General features: G+C 43.8%; 1 protein-coding gene across 2 annotated transcripts in view; it reads right to left on the bottom strand.

The window, feature by feature from the left end:
• LOC137542303 (bactericidal permeability-increasing protein-like) overlaps nucleotides 1–19,342 on the bottom strand; it is a 71,766-nt gene that overhangs the window by 36,139 nt on the left and 16,285 nt on the right. The window contains exons 1-3 of one of the 2 annotated variants that reach the window (XM_068264124.1): nucleotides 8,505–8,575; nucleotides 5,081–5,192; nucleotides 1,827–1,955 (exon numbers count right to left, since the gene is read on the bottom strand). In XM_068264124.1, coding sequence (XP_068120225.1) covers nucleotides 1,827–1,955; nucleotides 5,081–5,192; nucleotides 8,505–8,511 — 248 coding nt within the window. In that variant the 5' untranslated portion in view covers nucleotides 8,512–8,575. Of the gene's footprint in view, nucleotides 1–1,826; nucleotides 1,956–5,080; nucleotides 5,193–8,504; nucleotides 8,576–19,342 lie in introns of those variants that run through there. The other variant, XM_068264123.1, reaches the window with a different exon arrangement.

Below are 19,342 nucleotides of genomic sequence, written 5' to 3'. Positions count from 1 at the left end.
TGGCAAATTGGACCACTATCGCGAAAAATGTAAAATATGCAAATAGGAAATAAGTTTCTTCCAGAGTAAAATGAGCCATAAATTAGTTTTCTCCTGTGTTGCAGTCATTTACAGTATGTAGTAGAAATCTGACAGAACTGACAGGTTTTGGTTTTGGACTAATCCATCTCTTCATGGGGGTGTAATAGATAGCGGAGAGGCTGCCGCGGCGGTGAGCGGCATGGCGGCCATATCCAGGGCCCAGCCGGCGGCCTCCGCTGCGCAGTTACATGTTGGAGCTTTGCCTGGTCCTTCAGTTGCACATAGACTGAGGGCTACGCCAGACGACAGGACCATTATGCAAGTAGAAGGGGAGTCAGCTGATCAGCCGGTCAGCTGACTCCAGTAGTGCTCCGGATTGGCTGAGTGACTGGGGTGGCGCTGTGGAGCGCTCTGAGTATATATAGGACCTGCCTGTCAGTTGCTCTTTGTCTGCTGTTGCAAATGCTACGTGTTAGCACTCAGACCCTAGTCAGATCCGAAAGTGTGCTAGAACCAGCAGGAGCTGGGGATAGCTTAAAGTACTAAATTGAATTGTATTATTTGTTATGACCCTCTGCTAGCCTTGACTACTCTTCTGCCTCCTGATTCTGTGTCTATGCCTATCTGATCTTGTTGCCGACTCAGCTTATACCTCACTCTGATTCACTCTTCTGTCTTTGTACCGTATCTGTCCGTGTGTTGACGATCCTGCTTGTCTGACTCTTCTACCCTCACCAGTGAGATTAGTTCTGGTGAGGGATTCACAGTTTAGTAATCACCTGCTCCTCAGGTTGATAGCTGCAGTACAGTCTTAATCACCTGCTCCTTAGGTCGATAGCTGCAGTACAGTCTTAATCACCTGCTCCTCAGGTTGATAGCTGCAGTACAGTCTTAATCACCTGCTCCTCAGGTTGATAGCTGCAGTACAGTCTTTATGACCTGCTCCTCAGGTTGATAGTTGCAGTACAGTCTTAATCACCTAATCCTCAGTTTGATAGCTTCAGTACTATCTGAATCACTCGCTCCTCGGGTGATAAGGTACTTTCCGTTCTTCTGTGTATCACCCGCTCCTCGGGTGAACTGATCACTAGTTCATCTGTGTCTCCAGCCTGCTGGAGTACTGATTTCAGTCTTCTATAGCGATACCTCCCTCTACCAGCTCCTCTGGAATAGTGGGTATCTCTATCTATATTACTGTTGCACCAAACACTTATCTTACACCTGGTTGTCCTGTGTCTTGCTATACTTGCATTATTGGTGATTCTGCAGATCATCACATAATCAGGTATAACATCTGTATTATTGATGATACTGCAGATCACCAATAATCGGAAAATCTGTTCTTGCTGACACTGATCGTCACAGGGGGATTCTAAGCAAGGCTTTTATTTTTTATAAAGACATTCCCTCAAAATGATTTATACAGTGATGCTGGCCAGCCTCCCTGCTCACTGCACACTTTTTTGGCAGTTGGACAGAGCAACTGCCATTCACTAGGTGCTTTTGAAAATAAACAAAACCTTGAGAATCCCCCATGAGGAGATGGGCTATTCCAAAACCTGTCGATTCTGTAAGATGTATACTACCTATTGTAAGTGACAGCAACATAGGAGAAACGTAATAAACGTAATATATGGCTCATTTTAATCTGGAAGAAACATACTTCTTACTTGGATGTGTTTACGTGTATTTCAAATTTTACGATTTTCGCGATAGTGGTCCTTTAAACACATGCACAATCAGAAGTTTATGTGATGTGTTTCATGAAGTGTAAAGCATTAATAATTAATATTGTCATTTCTTACATAAATAAATACTCTGCCTCCCAATTCCCCTGTACTGTAATAGAAGCCTGATCAATGGAAAACTTCAGTCCGGCGTTTGGGACAAATGAGATCTGGGAGCTGTTTAAGTCAATGCCGGTAATTTCCATGCTGAAACAGAGTGCAAAAAGGGTCATGTTAATGCAGCCTACACATTTTTAAGGTGCTAGTGCAGTTACAGTCTGGCTTAGCATTTAATAATAGCTTGTTTTCCTACTTTTTATTACCCTTACAGTCATCATACTTGCTTTTATTACAAAGTAATTTAATCTGTAAAACAATCACAAGTTCCCTCTAGCTTCAGAGTACATCAATGCTGGAAGTTGTCATTACATAGGTGGTTTATATCATCAGGTTCATTCAATAAGCTTTTTAGTATGCTAAAGGAAATGCTGCTCCGAGTCATTGGCAGGTTGCTTTCAGTGGACCACGTAAGTGAGCTGTATAGTTTAAAACAAAAAACAAAACAAAACAAAAAAGTTTTTTAGCAAGAGAAAACTCAGTTTCCTCTGCTTACAGTCTCACTGAATCCTGCAAAGAAAAAACTCTCTGCTCTGTTTGCTCATTCTTTTTTATGGCATTTAGTGATCAAAAGGCTATTCGTAAAGCTGCTTGCAGTACATCAGAGTTACTGTTACATTTTGGAGCAGAGGGAAGTGCAGATTATGACCCCTTTTCAGTTTTACATTTTTAAAAGGTTTCTATTTGTGACAAAGTACAAGAAAAATGATAACCACAGTACAAACAATTGAGACCCGCTCAAGAACTGTCAGTATTTTAATATAAAATAGGTAAATATTTTTTCCTATAAGTGCATATCAAGTGCATATCATTTGGCAAAGGGGTCATTTTAACTTTGATTTTAGAATAGACCTTTGTGCGGTCATATCATTCACGTTATATTTTTTCCCCTTCTGCCAATTTGTTATAAGTTTGAATAAATTGGCTAGGTCTGTGGGAGTTTAACCACCCTGGCGTTCTGATTAAATCGCCAGGGTGGCTGCGGGAGGGTTTTTTTTAAATAAAAAAAAAACTATTTCATGCAGCCAACTGAAAGTTGGCTGCATGAAAGCCCACTAGAGGGCGCTCCGGAGGCGATCTTCCGATCGCCTCCGGCGCCCAGAATAAACAAGGAAGGCCGCAATGAGCGGCCTTCCTTGTTTCGCTTATATCGTCGCCATAGCGACGAGCGGAGTGACGTCATCGACGTCAGCCGACGTCCTGACGTCAGCCGCCTCCGATCCAGCCCTTAGCGCTGGCCGGAACTTTTTGTTCCGGCTACGCTGGGCTCAGGCGGCTAGGGGGGCCCTCTTTCGCCGCTGCTCGCGGCGAATCGCCGCAGAGCGGCGGCGATCAGGCAGCACACGCGGCTGGCAAAGTGCCGGCTGCGTGTGCTGCTTTTTATTTCGTTAAAATCGGCCCAGCAGGGCCTGAGCGGCAGCCGCTGGCGGTGTTGGACGAGCTGAGCTCGTCCAGACCGCTCAGCTGGTTAATGGGGATAAGTGGAAACAGAATGTCATATCGGTATAAAACCTTAATTTAAATGGGAACAATATAAACATATAAAATATATTAAAAAGACAGTCATTATGGCTCTTAATTCAGTGCAGTATTAGCCATTAAATCACATATACAAGTTTACAAGCGATATGGGATAAAATAAAGTTAAACTTCTTTGTGGCATGTACCACTACCCAAGTAAGCCACAAGGAATATTAAAACAGAATTTTGCAAGTATATTTTTTTGAGGCTCGACGCATTTCATGAAGATAAACTTCACTTCCTCAGGAGGTGTTCGGCCCTTGAGTGGGTGATTCGATATACTCCTTCAGACCTAAAAGTCAGTGTAGAACACATTTTCAATTGTAAAACTCCAAATAGAACAATAGGATGTGTACTAGGTAATCACTCTAATGGAATTTAATTTATTATATCATGGTTGGTTTCATTTCCAAAAGAGAAACCAAATGAAAAATAGTGGGAGTATCTGCAATTCTCCCACTGATTAAAAGCGGGATCAACTCACTACATGCGATATAAACAGATATTCATCCAAAGGGACATTTGGAATGACGTATCAACAATAAATATATCTTGATCTACTTAAAGAGATTCTGTAACAAATGTTTCAGCCTTAGTTCTTCTATCCTATAAGTTCCTATGCCTGTTCTAATCTGCTCTGGTTTACTGCAGTCTTTCCTAATTGCACTGTCTCTGTAATAAATCAATGTATCTTTCCTCTGTCGTGTCTGCCGGGCTAAGGCTTGATTGTGTGGAATGTGCAGGGCTGCTTGTGATTGGTAGAAGCGATACACACCCTCTGCAGGCCCCCTGCACACTATGAATGACTCACACACTCTGCTTAGCTGAGCCTATTACAAGCTGGTTAGTTTGTTTGTAAACACTGCCTAAAACTGTTAATTACAAGCCAGGATTGCAGCAGAGAGTGGCAGAAACAGCACAGAGGGGCACAGGAGAAAATAAGGAATAGAATGGTATGCTTTTTAGTGTAAGAATATTAGAGTACAGATTCTCTTTAAGTGGTATTGAAGGGCTGTTATGATAATGGTGTGGCAATTTCAACTATAGTTCTATTTTAAAGCACATGACCCAAAATAACCTGGCCAGAGAACCATATATTATAAACACTTACCTCTTGTGGATTCAGTCCTGCATCTTTGTTTTGTCCTTCGGTGTCCCATTTGTTGCTTTGCTTTCAAAAGGAATCCTTCATTTTGAAATTTGTGCCGACCCCTACATAACGTCCAGGTCAGTGCTCCATCACTCATGTGAGCAGCATCCACATACTGGGCATGCCTGATACAGTGAAGGGGGGGGGGGGTGAATGGGGCAAGGAAGATAAGGGAATAGCCTGCATTTTCCTGTTTGAAAATGTGACCCCTGTATCGACACCTGTGTCAGAACACAGCTGAATGTACTGGCAACTAGTTCTGTATTATGGAGAGCAGAGGGAAAAGGGCGATGATTACAGAATGCTAACAACAGTAGCATGGGGATGCCAGTATTCACATTATAGTAATAAAAGTTCTTTCCACACAAAATCTTTCCAGCCAAAGGAAAACGACCAAATCATTATTTACCATATGTTGTTTTTTTCACCTTGCCTCCCACGGATGACACAAGAACAAAGAATTTTATCTGACGTAAACAAAAACAGCAGAACAGTATTCTATTCACTGTTATGTTGAATCCAAAGAAGCAACAGATAATCTTACCCAGAGAAGTCATAGTCTACACTTCCCAGGAACAAATCATAGGACCCTGAGTATTCAGGAAAATTAATAGACATCAACTCTTGTTCCAGGGCTTCAGTTCCTATTTTGGAGGCTGTAATTGAAAAAAACCAAAACTCTTTATCTAATTGTATCTGCAGATATCATGCAGGAAAACAGTTAACAAAATAAAGAAATGTGATGTTCTGTATGTAATATCCATAATGTATCATAATCAGTGGTGCCACCTCACTTTGGAGGTGAACCTGCCTGCACTATAGTGTAAGCAGGGCAAACAGGAAGTGAAGATCGTCTTTAACTTTTAGTAGGACTGCAAATTACCTTTTTTTTCCGAGTCTAGGAGACTGCAATCTACAACACAATCAACTACTACTCACATGAAAAGAAGATACCAAGATTACTTTGCATACATATATAATAACATTCAGATGCCTAAAGGCGTGTACACACGCCTGATACCTGCAAACGACGGGTCGTCAGACCCGCCCGCTGGGCGGCCGTTCTACCGACAGTTTGGACAGTTTGCCAGTGTGTACATTCTGTCGACAGGCTGATAAGGCTGGTTTTGACTGGTGGATTGGTCAAAACCAGCCTTATCAGCCTGCCAACAGACTGTACACACTGGCAAACTGTCGGCAGAATGGCCATCCCACAGGCGTTCATTCCTCCAGCCACCTTCGGCCTAATCTTTACCACGCCATATTCCTCCACTTCCTGGATCCTGGATGTATGTGCAGTAAGACCCGGCTCCCAAAGTTACCGGGAGCCATAGCGGAGGATGCAGAAGGCGGAGGGTGGCGTCGATGGACAGATCAAGCTGAATGGAGCTAGAAGAAGCCCTCAGTATGTATAAAACTTTTGCTTTCATTCATCTCAGGCTTACTTTAAAAGCAAGGTCTGAGCAGCTTGAAAAAAAGTAATTTACTTACCCAGGGCTTCCTCCAGCCCCTAGCCACCACTATGTACCTCGCTGCAGCTCCGCACTCAGCCGCTGGCTCCTGGTCCCTTCCGCTGCAGAGGACAACTTTGCAAGGTCGTCCTCTTCTGTACCTGCGCGGTACACTCCACACCATGTGCAAGTGATTGACAGAGGCGCTCATACAGGCGCAGTAGTGGATGACCTCGCAAGGTCATCCTCTGCAGCGGAGGGTGTGATGAATGATACCGAAATCGATTCTGTATCGTTCAGGCACAGCAGAACAGAATGAAATTTTTGTGTTCTCTAAGGCCCGGTTCACATTAGCGGTGGCTATCCGGAATAGCCGTGCCGGAGCCGCACCGCATGCTGGCCGGACGAAACGGACGCACGGCATAGCAATGTAAGTCTATGCCAGGGTTCACATGTGTCCGTTTCGTCCGGACCGGAGCCGGACCGGATCCGGACTCCGGTGTCCGTTCCAACATGCGCTATTTTTTGGTCCGGCTCCTCCGGCAGCCGTATCCGGGGCGGAGCCGGACTGCACCATCCGGCCAATGGAAACCAATTAGAACCGGAGAGCGCACAACACACTGGCAAAAAATCCGGATGTTCTACCCCACTTCCTATGAGGATTGTTGCGGCGATATTGTATCGGGGACACATGGGCAACCATTTTGGAGTGGAGCAGCACGAGCTGGAGATGTTGGCAGCATGTTGGAGGTGGAGGTGAGTGCTAAACAGCGGAGGGCCTGATTCCACAGGTCCCCCTTCTGCTGACCTCCCAGACCCCAACATTTTTTTTTGTTTTTATACAGGTTGTTATCTCTTTAAGAATCCGGATCCGGACCGCAACCGTGTTCATACCGCACGGAAACCGTATGCAACCGGACCGGATCCGGACAGGAACCGTACGGTTCAGGTCCGATCCGGCTCCGGTGCGGTCCGGACATCCGGTGCGGTTTTTGCAAAACCGCAAGTGTGAACCGGGCCTAAAACAGATGCATTTCCCTCCCTTCCCAATGAAAGCAAAAACCCCTCACCCACTTCCCCCAGTGTCCTGATAGTACGGAGAGAAATTTCACACGTGGCTAGCCCTCCTGCTGAGACCAGTTGCTGGCACAGCATTCCCAAGGAAACCAGATCCAACCAGTAGAGATAAGGGATTCCCTCCAAATCTTACAATCAAACAAAGAGGACTTTAATGTATTTGTAATTCAAAATAGGCTTGTCACAGAAAGACAAAAAATACATTTTCTGATACCCATAAACCAGTTCTATCATCCACCAGAATTAAAATTTCCAACTGTCAGGGGTCAGTCGGGAAACTGCTTTATTCAGCATGCGCAGACCGAACGAGATAGAATAGGCATGTGCAGCCTCATTTGATACAGGGTCGCAGGCCGCTTATGAATATAGTCTCGGATTTGCGATACGCCAATCTGGGGCGGAGTCACACAGATGATTAATAAATGTTAAATTTTCTGCTCTGAGTTCTGGGGGCGGCAACCTTGCTGATTAGGAGGTAACCCCGCCTGAAACACACCTACTTTCCAGGTAAAGACAGCCCAAAACTCAGTTCCTATAAAAGATGGGGCAGGAACTAACCTGCCCAGTTCTCCAAATTCCATCGACCAGGACTGTCCATGCATGCGTTCAAGGAGGACCGAACGCATGCTGTGTTTCAAGGACTCTTAACATTAATGCCTACTTTAAACCGGACTCTGTTTCTTCATTCTCCAAATGGACTGCTCAGCCGTAACTAAAGTAAGAACTTTCTGATTTTATCCCTTTTATGTTTAAGCTTTGTGTGTGTATATGTTAATTAGTGTATCTAAATGTATGTAATGCATTTTTTGTTATTGGAGTTGTGGCGAGGGACATAGCGACAGCTAGTGGCTGGAGGAAGCCCCGGGTAAGTAAATGTTTTTGCTGCTCTGACCTTCCCTTTAAGTTAGCCAATCAATGGTATCATCCTGATTCAAAACTTCTTGAGCAATTATCTTCACTGAGTAGAAAATGTGGTTGCTCAGTTTCCACACCTGTACTAATCCAGAGACTGAGGAAGGAACAGAGGCGCCAGCAGAATAAAAACAGCTAAAATTCATAAAAAAATAGGAGAGGCAGCGGTGCCTGATGAAGCAGGGTCACGCCTGTGAAACACGTTGCAAATTTATGTGGAGTATATAAATAACATTTTCCAAGTTTAAACATCACTACGTTTATGGCGTGTCCTTAGGAGTAGGTAAGTCCACCACTGCCTCTCCTATTTTTTAAGAATTTTAGCTGTTTTTATTCTGCTGGCGCCTCTGTTCCTTACCTTGTTTAAGTCTACCCCAGGTGGATGGATGTTTACCCCACCTTCTTCTTCCAGTCTACAGAGAGTGACTTCTTAATCCTTACTGGGAACAGGTCTACCAATTCTTCCCATCTGCCTTTACAGTGGTTGCCTTAGTGGTAACCCTTGTTTGTGAGTATAACGATACTTACTCAACATATTACCTTCTTGTCACTCGTCTTTCTAATCCAGAGACTGGTAAGGAGCTTTGATCCTCCCATCTGTAGAACAATTGTACTTTGTAAGCACACATAAACAATGTAGGCAAGCTGAAAGAATGTGGAAGGAACAGGAAGAATCTATAAAGATTCCAGAGGAGAGGGAAAAAAAACATACAGACACTGCTGTAGTGTAGTAAGTATAAGAATGAGAATATATAAAACAACCAGGAGAGGTACATGGCAGTCACAATAAAGCGGTTGCAAAGAAAGTCTGTCTTTACTCTTTTACTCTTATCTATGGTAACTCTTGGGATATTGGTTGGGTCACTCTCCCACATTAACAAATCATTCTGAAAACCTATCTCAGTAGATCTCACTTGAACCCACACAGAGAGTAAAACTATAGTATGTGGGAGGAGTTATATAAAAGACTCAAAATAAGTCTTAGAAGGTAAGTAGGCTTACCTCAATGATGTACTAACCTCAGTGTGGTAGAAAGAAAAAAAAAAAACACCTATAGCTCTCCACTGACATCTTCTGTGTTTACGTTGTTGGCTGTGTCAGGGTTCCTGAGGTCAGTTAAACTGACCTGTTCATTGAAAAGATATGCTAAAGAGGAACTCCAGTGAAAATAATGTAGTAAAAAAAGTTCTTCATTTTTTACCATAATTATGTATAAATGATTTAGTCAGTGTTTGCTCATTGTAACATCTTTCCTCTCCCAGATTCACATTCTGACATTTATTACATGGTGACATTGTTACTGTGGGAAGATTATGTAGCTGTTTCTAGCTGTTCTGGCTGTTAGACAGCTGTAAACAGCCATTTCCTGTCTGTGAACATTGTTAAATTGTGGCAGTTTGCCCAGAGTACCACGGTACTCAGAGCTTCTTGTGGGAAGGGTTTCAGCACAAAATCAGTCATACAGCGCCCCCTGATGGTCTGTTTGTGAAAATCATCATATTTCTCATGTAAAAGGGGGTATCAGCTACTGATTGGGATAAAGTTCAATTCTAGGTTGGAGTTTCTCTTTAAGGTGCCCATTAACGGTACAATTTTTCACTAAATGCGATCTTTTGATGCGATTTGAATGATCGTAAGTAATCTGAAGGCAATTATCAATTGTTCACATTTTCTTCAAATTCGATCATATTTTCCAACTTTTGGATCAATTTTATCCTATAAAGCAATCAACCAAAGAATCGTTCACTATTAATTGCCTTCATAAATGGTGAATTTTCTATACAATTAGCTTCTAAAAATTGCATCGAAAGATCGCATTTGGTGAAAAAATTGTACCGTTAATGGGCACCTTTAGGTGTAGTCAGGGAGCATATTACATGCTTCTATACAGCAGTTTTTGTAACTTAAACTTCAAGGTCTAGTGAAAATAATTACATGTAGAAAGGTGATCTGGTTTTAGCTTAGTCACATTAAAAGCTGTTTTCCCCTTTTCTATGACTAGACTTACACTTTAAACAAAAATCCCTTCTTGTTTTCATATTGGGCTGGAGTCATGACTAGAGATGTCACAAATATCAAATGTTGGGTTCGCGAACGCGAACTTCCGCAAATGTTAGCGAACAGGCGAATCTGGCTAACCGCCATGGACTTCAATGGGCAGGCAAATTTTAAAACCTACAAACACTGTTTCTGGCCACAAAAGTGATAGAAAAGTTGTTTCAAGGGGTCTAACACCTGCAGGGCTTGGCCGAGGCAGAGGCAAGAGAGGCTCCAGCCTCAGGGCGCAGTGTAGGAGGGGGCGCATAACTCACTCAGCTATAATTCCCCAATTGTGTTTGAAACAGAGAGAAAAAAGAAAAGGGGATACATGGCAGTGACTGCAAGCCAGATAACTAGATATTAAGGTGTTGGAGGGATCGGGGCCCTGGGGCACCTCTTAGTCTAATAGCAATCAGTATGTGACGGCTGGGGTGGGAGGGATGGAGGGATGGGATGGATTTGTGTCTCAGCCTTGGGTGCTGCTGGAGCATCTTGTCCCAGCTCTGAACACCTGGACTGTGGCATGCCAGAGGGGAATCCCTGCCAAAGTCCCACCAAAAATTGCGGAGTTGACAAAAAGTCGGGTTTTAATCCCTAAAGGGCAGAAATTACATTATGCACAGTTCTAGGTGTCAGTGGGCTGTGGAGTGGCACACACAGAAAAATGCAATAGTACTATCAGAATACAGTGAAATAATAATGCACAAGAGTGGTACTGTGTCTGCAAGTTATTGTAGCAACAGCAGTAGTGTGCACACAGCTCTGAGTGTCAGTGGGCTGTGGAGTGTCACACATAGAGAAATGCAAAAGTACTATCAGAATACAGTGAAATAATAATGCACAGGAGTGGTACTGTGTCTGCAAGTTATTGTAGCAACAGCAGTAGTGTGCACACAGCTCTGAGTGTCAGTGGGCTGTGGAGTGTCACACATAGAGAAATGCAAAAGTACTATCAGAATACAGTGAAATAATAATGCACAGGAGTGATACTGTGTCTGCAAGTTATTGTAGCAACAGCAGTAGTGTGCACACAGCTCTAGGTGTCAGTGGGCTGTGAGGTGTCACACACAAAAAAAATCAACACAGGAGACCGATGTGCTAGCCCTCAAAAGGGCTGTTTGGGGTGCTTTCACAGCAAGTGAGGAACAAGAACATAGGCCTAGCTAATGTTTTCCCTACCTACCTGCAACAAGTTTGACCCTGCTCTGACAGTCAGCAGCCAGCAGAGAATTAATCCAATATGGCTACCGCAACTGCTTTTTGATATGGGGATTGAGGGTCCAGGAGGGGGTCTTAGCTGACTGGCTGGTATGTGTCTGCTGACTGTGAAGTAAGGGGTCAAAGTTTAGCTCAATAATGATGTGCAGGGGGCAGGTTGAACACACCAAATTTTTGTTGTCTGCTGCGTATGATGACTTACCCTGCTGCCGCTGAAATCCCTGGCGGTGGTAAATACTATTCCCCGCTGAGTCATCACAACTCAAAGGGAAGAGTAATTCAGGTTTCGGTGACCCCGAATTACCCTTACTCGCCCCGTGCTGAGCACCATGCACCGAAACAACCTGCTTCAATTTTGCAGCCCTTGCTAGTTTTTCTTACTTGTTAAAGAGACTCCGTAACAAAAATTGCATCCTGTTTTTTATCATCCTACAAGTTCCAAAAGCTATTCTAATGTGTTCTGGCTTACTGCAGCACGTTCTACTATCACCATCTCTGTAATAAATCAATGTATCTTTCCCCTGTCAGACTTGTCGGCCAGTGTCTGGAAGGCTGCCAAGTTCTTCAGTGTTGTGGTTCTGCTATGAACTCCCCCTTTCAGGCCCCTCTCTGCACACTGCCTGTGTGATATTTAGATTAGTGCAGCTTCTCTCTGCTCTCGTATCTTTTACAAGCTGGATAAAGTGTCCTCTGAGCTGGCTGGGCTTTCACATACTGAGGAAATTCAGACAAGGGCAACGTTGTTTGCAGGAAGAAAAGAGCAGCCTGAAACTTCAGTGCATGAGAGCAGAAGGGGGAAAGAAACACACAAATGATCTCTTGAGATTCAAAAGGAAGGGTGTATACAGCCTGCTTGTGTAAGGATGTATTTTCTATGTGTGGACATACTGTACATCAACCTACTTCCTGTTTTGGTGGCCATTTTGTTTGTTTATAAACAAACTTTTTAAAACTGTTTTTAACCACATTTAATGTGGCGGGGAGCTGCGAAATTGTGACAGAGGGTAATAGATGTCGTCCCCTAAAGCACTGGTATGTTTACTTTTGTGCGATTTTAACAATACAGATTCTCTTTAATCAATGTAGACAAACAACAGAAATTCGATGCTGAAATATAAATGGCGCATAAAAGCAGGACACCCAAAATTTTGAACGGGCAGGGGGCGGGGTCAGATACACACTTTTAAATAGTTGTGGGTGGAGCTAAGTTTTGTGCATTATCAGTATTTTTTGTACTTATACGGCACTGACATCTCCTGCAGCACTTTACAGAGTATTATATAGTCATGTCCGTGACTGTCCTCAGAGGGACTCACAATCTAACCCTACCACAGTCATACTCTATTGACCTACTATACTATTGTTATTATGTATTTATATAGCACTGATATCTTCTGCAGCATATTAAAGAGCACATAGTCATGTTACTGACTGTCCTCAGAAGGACTCACAATCTAATCCTGCCATAGTCATACTAAAGTCCTACCATATTATTATGTATTTACCGTATATAGCACTGATATCTTCTGCAGCACTTTACTCTCTTTAGAGGAGCTCACAAACTAGAAACCTGTGGCTTGATTCACTAAAGCAGCGCAGCTTAGTTTGAGCAGTGCAAGTTAAAATCCTCAGCGCACGATATGGGCTGTGTAGCGTGCACTTCTAACTTAGGCGCTCTCCCTTGTATTTAGTGGCCGCTCCTTTACTCCCGCCCTGAGCCCTCTCGTGTCTTGTAGCTGTTTAGGACATGATCCCCGCACTTTGCTGCAGTGATTTTGTATGCCCTTAGCTGCTGCATTTCATGCCTTGTAAGACGTAGTCCATTAACATGATTTAATCTTCCAGATGGGCAGGGGAGCCTCTAGGCATAGGCAGTACAGCAGTACAGGCCATTGCCTGGAGTGCCATTGGTCCTGGGGGCGCCATGTTGCTGGATTCAGCCACGCCCCATGGACAAAGCCACGCCCCCTAACTAAGCCCCACCCCCACTGATGTTTTATTACTTGCTTCTGCTGCATCTGCTTAGCGTAAGTTGCAGGCAGCTGCCACTGTGTCCCTCTGTGCCTTGTACATCCTCCCCCCCCCCCCCCTTTGTACCTCCTTCTGTCCCTTTTGTGCCTCCTTCTGTCTCCTTGTGCCTCCTTCAGTCCCTTGTGCCATGTCTGACCCTCTGTTTGTCCTTCTGTCTCCCTCTGTGCCTCCTTCTGTTTCCATGTGCCTCCTTCAGTCCCCATGTGCCACCTCTGGCTCCTTCTGTCCTCCTGTGCCTCCATATGTCCCCTTTTGCCTTTCTTTGCCTCCTGTGCTGCCTCTGCCCCCCTGTTCCTCCTTCAGTCCCACTCTGCCTCCTTCTGTCCTCATGTGCCTCCTTCGGTCTCCCTTTGTGCCTCATTCTGTCTTCATGTGCCTCTTCAGTCTCCATGTGCCTCCTTCTGTGCCCCTTTGTGCCTTCTTCTGTCTCCCTGTGGCTCTGTCTGTCCCCCTCTTCCGCCTTCTGTGCCTCCTTATACCCCCCTCTGCCTTCTTCTGTCACCCTTTTGTGCCTCTTTCTGTCTCCATTTGTGCATCCTTCTGTTCCCCTTTGTGCCTTCTTCTTTTTGCCCCCCTTGTGCTTTTTTTCTGTCCCCCATCATTCCTCCTTCTGCCCCCTTTGTGTCTCCTTCTGTCCTCTGTGTGCCTCCAAACGCCCAACAAAGACTCTTCTTCCTCCGCCAGCTGAGAAAGTTCGGCATGACTCAAGAAATTCTTACCAGCTTCTACTCCGCCACCATTGAGTCGCTCCTCTGCTCTTCCATCGCCACGTGGGATGGAGGTGCCACAGGCTTTCTTGCCTGGAGTGACAAAATGGCTAGAGACACCCCTGCAGATGGGAGATGAAGTCATATTATGGACTACATCTCCTAGCATGCATTATTGCGGCAGATGGTTGGGGGTGCATAATATCACCACAGCTGCTTTATTTGTACTGCGGTGCTGTGGAACACAGAGTAGTAAGATTGAGGCACCTGCATATACCTGGGATTGGGGGGGGGGGCTATAGATCATCCCTTGTATATCAGTAAAGGCTCATGTTGCCCCCTCCAAAAAAAACACACACCATATGCAAACCTCCATTAGGGAGAGATTTGTTTCAAATAACGGTGCTCAGGTCTCTTTTAAGGTCTAGGAGAGTGCCTGTGTTTGTAGAATGGGGAGGGAGAACACTACATTGTGTGACTAGAGAATAGGATGCATGACGTCCATTTGAAAAGGGCGCCTGGAAAAAAGAGCACCTGATGTAGACAAAACAGTGTCAGATACCTACGGCTAAAAAAGTTGCCCTTTGTAGCCTATGAATCCAATTAGTCTACAAAAGGGCGCCCGGATGTAACCCATATTCGGAAATCGGCTACAAAATGTGCCAAATATAAAATATAACAAAATTTAGCTACAAGAGGCACCTGGCATAGCCTATAAATATAAATCGGCTACAAAGGGCACCCGGGTGTAGCCCATATTCCTAAATCGGCTACAAAATGTGTCAATACAGACAATAACAAAATTTAGGTACAAGAGGCACCCGGTGTAGCCTATGGAAAAACGGCTACAAAGGGATGCCCTGGTGTAGCCTATATTCCTAAAACAGCTACAAAATAGTTTAATTTACACTATAACACAATTTGTCTACAAGAGGCACCCAGTGTAACCTATACATCCTGGCTGCATTCTGGCGCCCAGGTATAGCCCATGCTCCAAAATCTGCTTCAAAAAGCACCTGGTGTAGCCCATGCTCCTATTCGGCTACAAAATGGCACCCCAGTGTAGACCATATTCCAAATTCGGCTACAAAGAGCTCCTGGTGTAGCCCATAATCTCCAATTCTGAAAACTTCAGGTTTGCTCAACAAAAGTTGGCAGGTGTAGCCCAAAATGCAAATTCTACTACAAAAGGCACTCGGTGTAGTCTATGGGTCCAATTTGGCTACAATAGGGCGTCCAGATGTAGCCCATATTCCTAAATTGCTTCAAAAAGTTACTAATGTAGACTAGAAAGAAATTTGGAAACGCGTGTAGCCCATATGTCCTAATCTGCTACACAATGGTGCGCAAGTATAGCCCATACTCCTAAATCTGCATGTTTCTGATATAGCACATTTCTTCTATTTGGCTACAAAAGGGCATTCCAATGTAGAATATATTCCAAAATTGGCTACAAATAACACATGGTGTGGACGAAAAGCTAGTTTTAGTTTATAAAAATGATGCTGTTATAGGCAAAATTTGTTGGGCTATAAAAGGGTGCTAGAAGCCTAGAAAAGTGATATAGCCTAGAAAAGTGATATAGCCAAGAAGAGTGATTACTTGACCTAACTTCTCCCTACTCTCACACAGAACTCTCCTCTGGTGGTGCCTAACTCTAACTCCTCCCTTGACGGTGCCTAACCCTAAGACCCCCCTGGTGGTGCCTAACCTTAAGCCCCCCCCCCTCCCGATGATTACTATGACCTAACTTCTCCCTACTCTCACACAAAACCCTCCCCTGTTGGTGCCTAACACTAACCGCCCCTGGTGGTGCCTAACCCAAGGACTCCCCTGATGGTACCTAACCCTAAGACCCCCCTGGCGGTGCCTAACCCTAAGACCCCCCCTGGTGATTACTAAAACCTAACTTCTCCCTACTTTCACACAGAAACCTCCCCTGATGATGCCTCACCCTAAGACTCCCCCCCTCGCTGGTGATGCCTACTCTGAACCCCCCCCCCCCCCCCCTGCACCCCCAAATCAAAAATCTTGCCTATAAAAGGGCACCCTTTTGTAGCAGAATCAAAAATCTAGCCGAAAATCTTGTAGCTGGACCAAAATATGGGCTACAAAGGGGCGCCCTTTTGTAGCAGAATCAAAACCTTGTAGCCGAAAACCTTGTAGCTGAATCAAAAATATGGGCTACAAAGGGATACCCTTCTGTAGCAGAATCAAAAACTTTGTAGCCAAAAACCTTGTAGTCAAGTCAAAAATATGAGGCTACTTTTGTAGCCGAATTAAAAACCTTGTAGCTGAAATGAAAACTCGGGCGCCCTTTTCACCACCTTGCAGCCGAGAATTGCAGAAATAACATTGAATTAAGTCTATGGATGGAGGTGCCCTTTTAATACAGGTGGCTCAGGCGTCCTTTTCAACTGATTCCGATGCAGGCAGCTTACCAGCATCTATAGCATATAGACTTGAAAACAGCTGCCTGCTTGAAGGAGGGAGACACTTCAGAGCAATGAACTTTTTATTTACCTTCAGTTCAGCAAACAAGCAATACAAAGTAGAAAAAAAGTGCATTGCTCTGATATCAAATCACCTCTGTTAAGCTCAACACACACCATACAATCTTGGTTGTACAGATTTACCAAATCTATGTAGTATAAGGGCCAACAGATTGAAAATACCTTGAATGATTGATTGGATAAGCTCTTATACTACATGAAAGTGGTAAGATTGAACAACCAAGATTGTATGGTGTGTGTTGAGCCTAACTCTGTGTGTTTCTTCCCCCAGTTGGCAGCCTGATAATGTTACATTATAGTGTCCATGGTTACCCTGCTGCCTATGGGAGAACGGACAATAAAGAAGATGGATGAAGCAGCACAGTGTTCCCTGACTGACTGACCCACCTTGTCCTGACTGACTTGCTCGCGGCTGCTGCAGTGCTCCCTCCCTACCTGCGTGGTTCTGGCAGGGCCATTGCCTGGGCATGGTGAGTGCATGGCTGAGTGCTTTGGGCCAAATGTGTATTTTAAACGGACGCCTATTAAAAAATACGGACAAAGACGGACAATGACCTTTTGGGATCACTTGAACGGACTGCCCGTCCAAATACTGTACGTACGCTTGGCAACCATGGGCTATTCCAGCCATATGAATTCCAGTGCTAGGTCTGTTTGGCTACACCTGACTACGCATTTGGCTGTGTGACTGTGATCACAGCCTTGATCTTCTTGGTGTTAAATCTTTCTGGCATGGTGCACTTCTCCCTGGCTAAATCTTTAGTCTTTTGGAAGTGAGTAATGTCAAAGGGTTTACTATTAGGGTTCTTTTTTTAAGTTGGGGTAGCATTGACACTGGGGCTCCAATGTTTGAGCAGCAGGGGTGTAGCAATAGCCATAGCAGCCATAGCAACTGCTATGGGGCCCTGAAGCATAGGAGGCCCAGGTGGTAATTAATGTATCACCATTAACTTTTTTTGTCTTCCTCCACCCTCAAGCTTTATCTCACTGCCCATGAACTATGTACAGTGTTGATTGCATGAGAATGTAAATTCCCCAATTAACAAATATTTATAAAGTAGGGGCAGGTCGCACAAGTAGTGATGAGCAGGAATTCTGGCCATGCGTAAATTCGAATGTACACATCATAATGTAAAATTTCCAGGGAATAGCGTAATCAAATTCGTAGTTAATTGTTCCCATTCGTAATTACGCATGAATTTACGCATAATTTACGTGTAATTTCAGGCCGACTTTGGAGGTGAAAAGAAAACCCCCATACATGCCATTGCTACCAAAATTTCTACATATTTTAAGAAGAATAGTAGGTACAAGTTACAAAAATAATTGTTCAAAAAGACCTTGTAGTTTTTGAGAAAATAGATTTTAAAAATACAAATAAAAATGGTTTTTAAACTGTCATTTTTCTGGGTTTAAAAACCATTTTTCTTTGCATTTTTAAAATCGATTTTCTCAAAAGCTGCAAGGTCTTTTTGAAAAAAAATGTTTTTGACTTGTACCCACTATTAACATATGTTGAAATTTTGGTAGAAATAGGATGTATGGGGCTTTGCTATTTACCACCAAAGTCGAATTACACAGGAATTATGCGTAAATTCATGCATAATTACGAATGAATATAAAAAGTCAATTGAATTACGAATATGTAATTACGTGTATGCATAATTACACAATACACAATATCAGCATTACATCTGCTAGGAAATATGGTGAGAGTTCAAACCAAAAATACACAGTACAGAGCTTTCAGCACGAAACATACTGGGGGGAGGGGAATTACTTGATAAAGACATAGATTTGTCTATACAGGTGTATTCTTGGCCTGTTAACGTTACGTAAGGGTAGATAGAAAAGAAGAATGTAGGATCTGCCTCATCTACATGTTCATAAAATGATTGAGAATGAATAGAGTTGTAGATAAAATGGGGCTATAGGCAAAAGTTATCATGGTCATCATGGACCCCTACTCCAATACAGCAGTATTAGGTGCTGCCAGAACTCCCCTCAAGTCAGTGGCATTAGGTAGCATTAGGTGTCATCCGTACCCCCCCCCCCCCCCAAATCAGCAGTATTATGTGCTGGCAGAAAACACCCCTTCCCCCTCTAATCGGCAGTATTAGGTGCCACCTACGTGTGTCCCGTTGCCCCCCCCCCCCCCCCCCCCCCGCCACAGACACACAAAAATTCAGCATTATTAGGTGCCATTTACATCCCACCGCTTCCCTTCCCCAAAAATCAGCAGTACTATGTGCTGTCTGTCAAGAACCGCAAGGGCCGATCCTTGATTGGGTCAATTGCTCAGATTCAGATACTTGGTCTCGCTGTCACTTTGCGCATAGATGCCCATATGTGGATTCGCAATCTATGAACCGACTAGCTGAGAGGAGCGTTTTGACTCCAAAGGATTCACCACACATATACAATTCAAATGCTTGCCACCACATGCGAGTCGATGCACAACTAACTATTTTAACAAACTGAGAACACAGTAACTTAACCCTTAGCAGTATGCAGGCATCGGCGCCGGATCTGTCTATCTGTGCCCGATTCAAGCCTACGGGTTGTAAATACGAAATACTATAAAACACAAGGTAACGCTTTTGGAGGAGTAAGTACGATTGTGTATGTTCAGGAACAGGTCATAAACGCTAAAACTATTTTTTAAATGTTTTAATAACAAAAATGCATTACACACATTTACATACACTAATTAACATATAAACACAAAGCTTAAAGTGGACCCAAATTAAAAATACAAGATTTCAGAAATAAAATCTATGTTCTAACTTATAATAATAAATAGCAGTCTTTTTTTCAGCTGCATGATGACAAATATAAAATATTTTACATTTATTGG

The sequence above is a fragment of the Hyperolius riggenbachi genome, chromosome 12, assembly GCF_040937935.1.
Source record: "Hyperolius riggenbachi isolate aHypRig1 chromosome 12, aHypRig1.pri, whole genome shotgun sequence".
Taxonomy (NCBI): domain Eukaryota; kingdom Metazoa; phylum Chordata; class Amphibia; order Anura; family Hyperoliidae; genus Hyperolius; species Hyperolius riggenbachi.
Note: the sequence above shows the minus strand (reverse complement) of the source record. Positions and strands in the feature narration are given on the sequence as shown.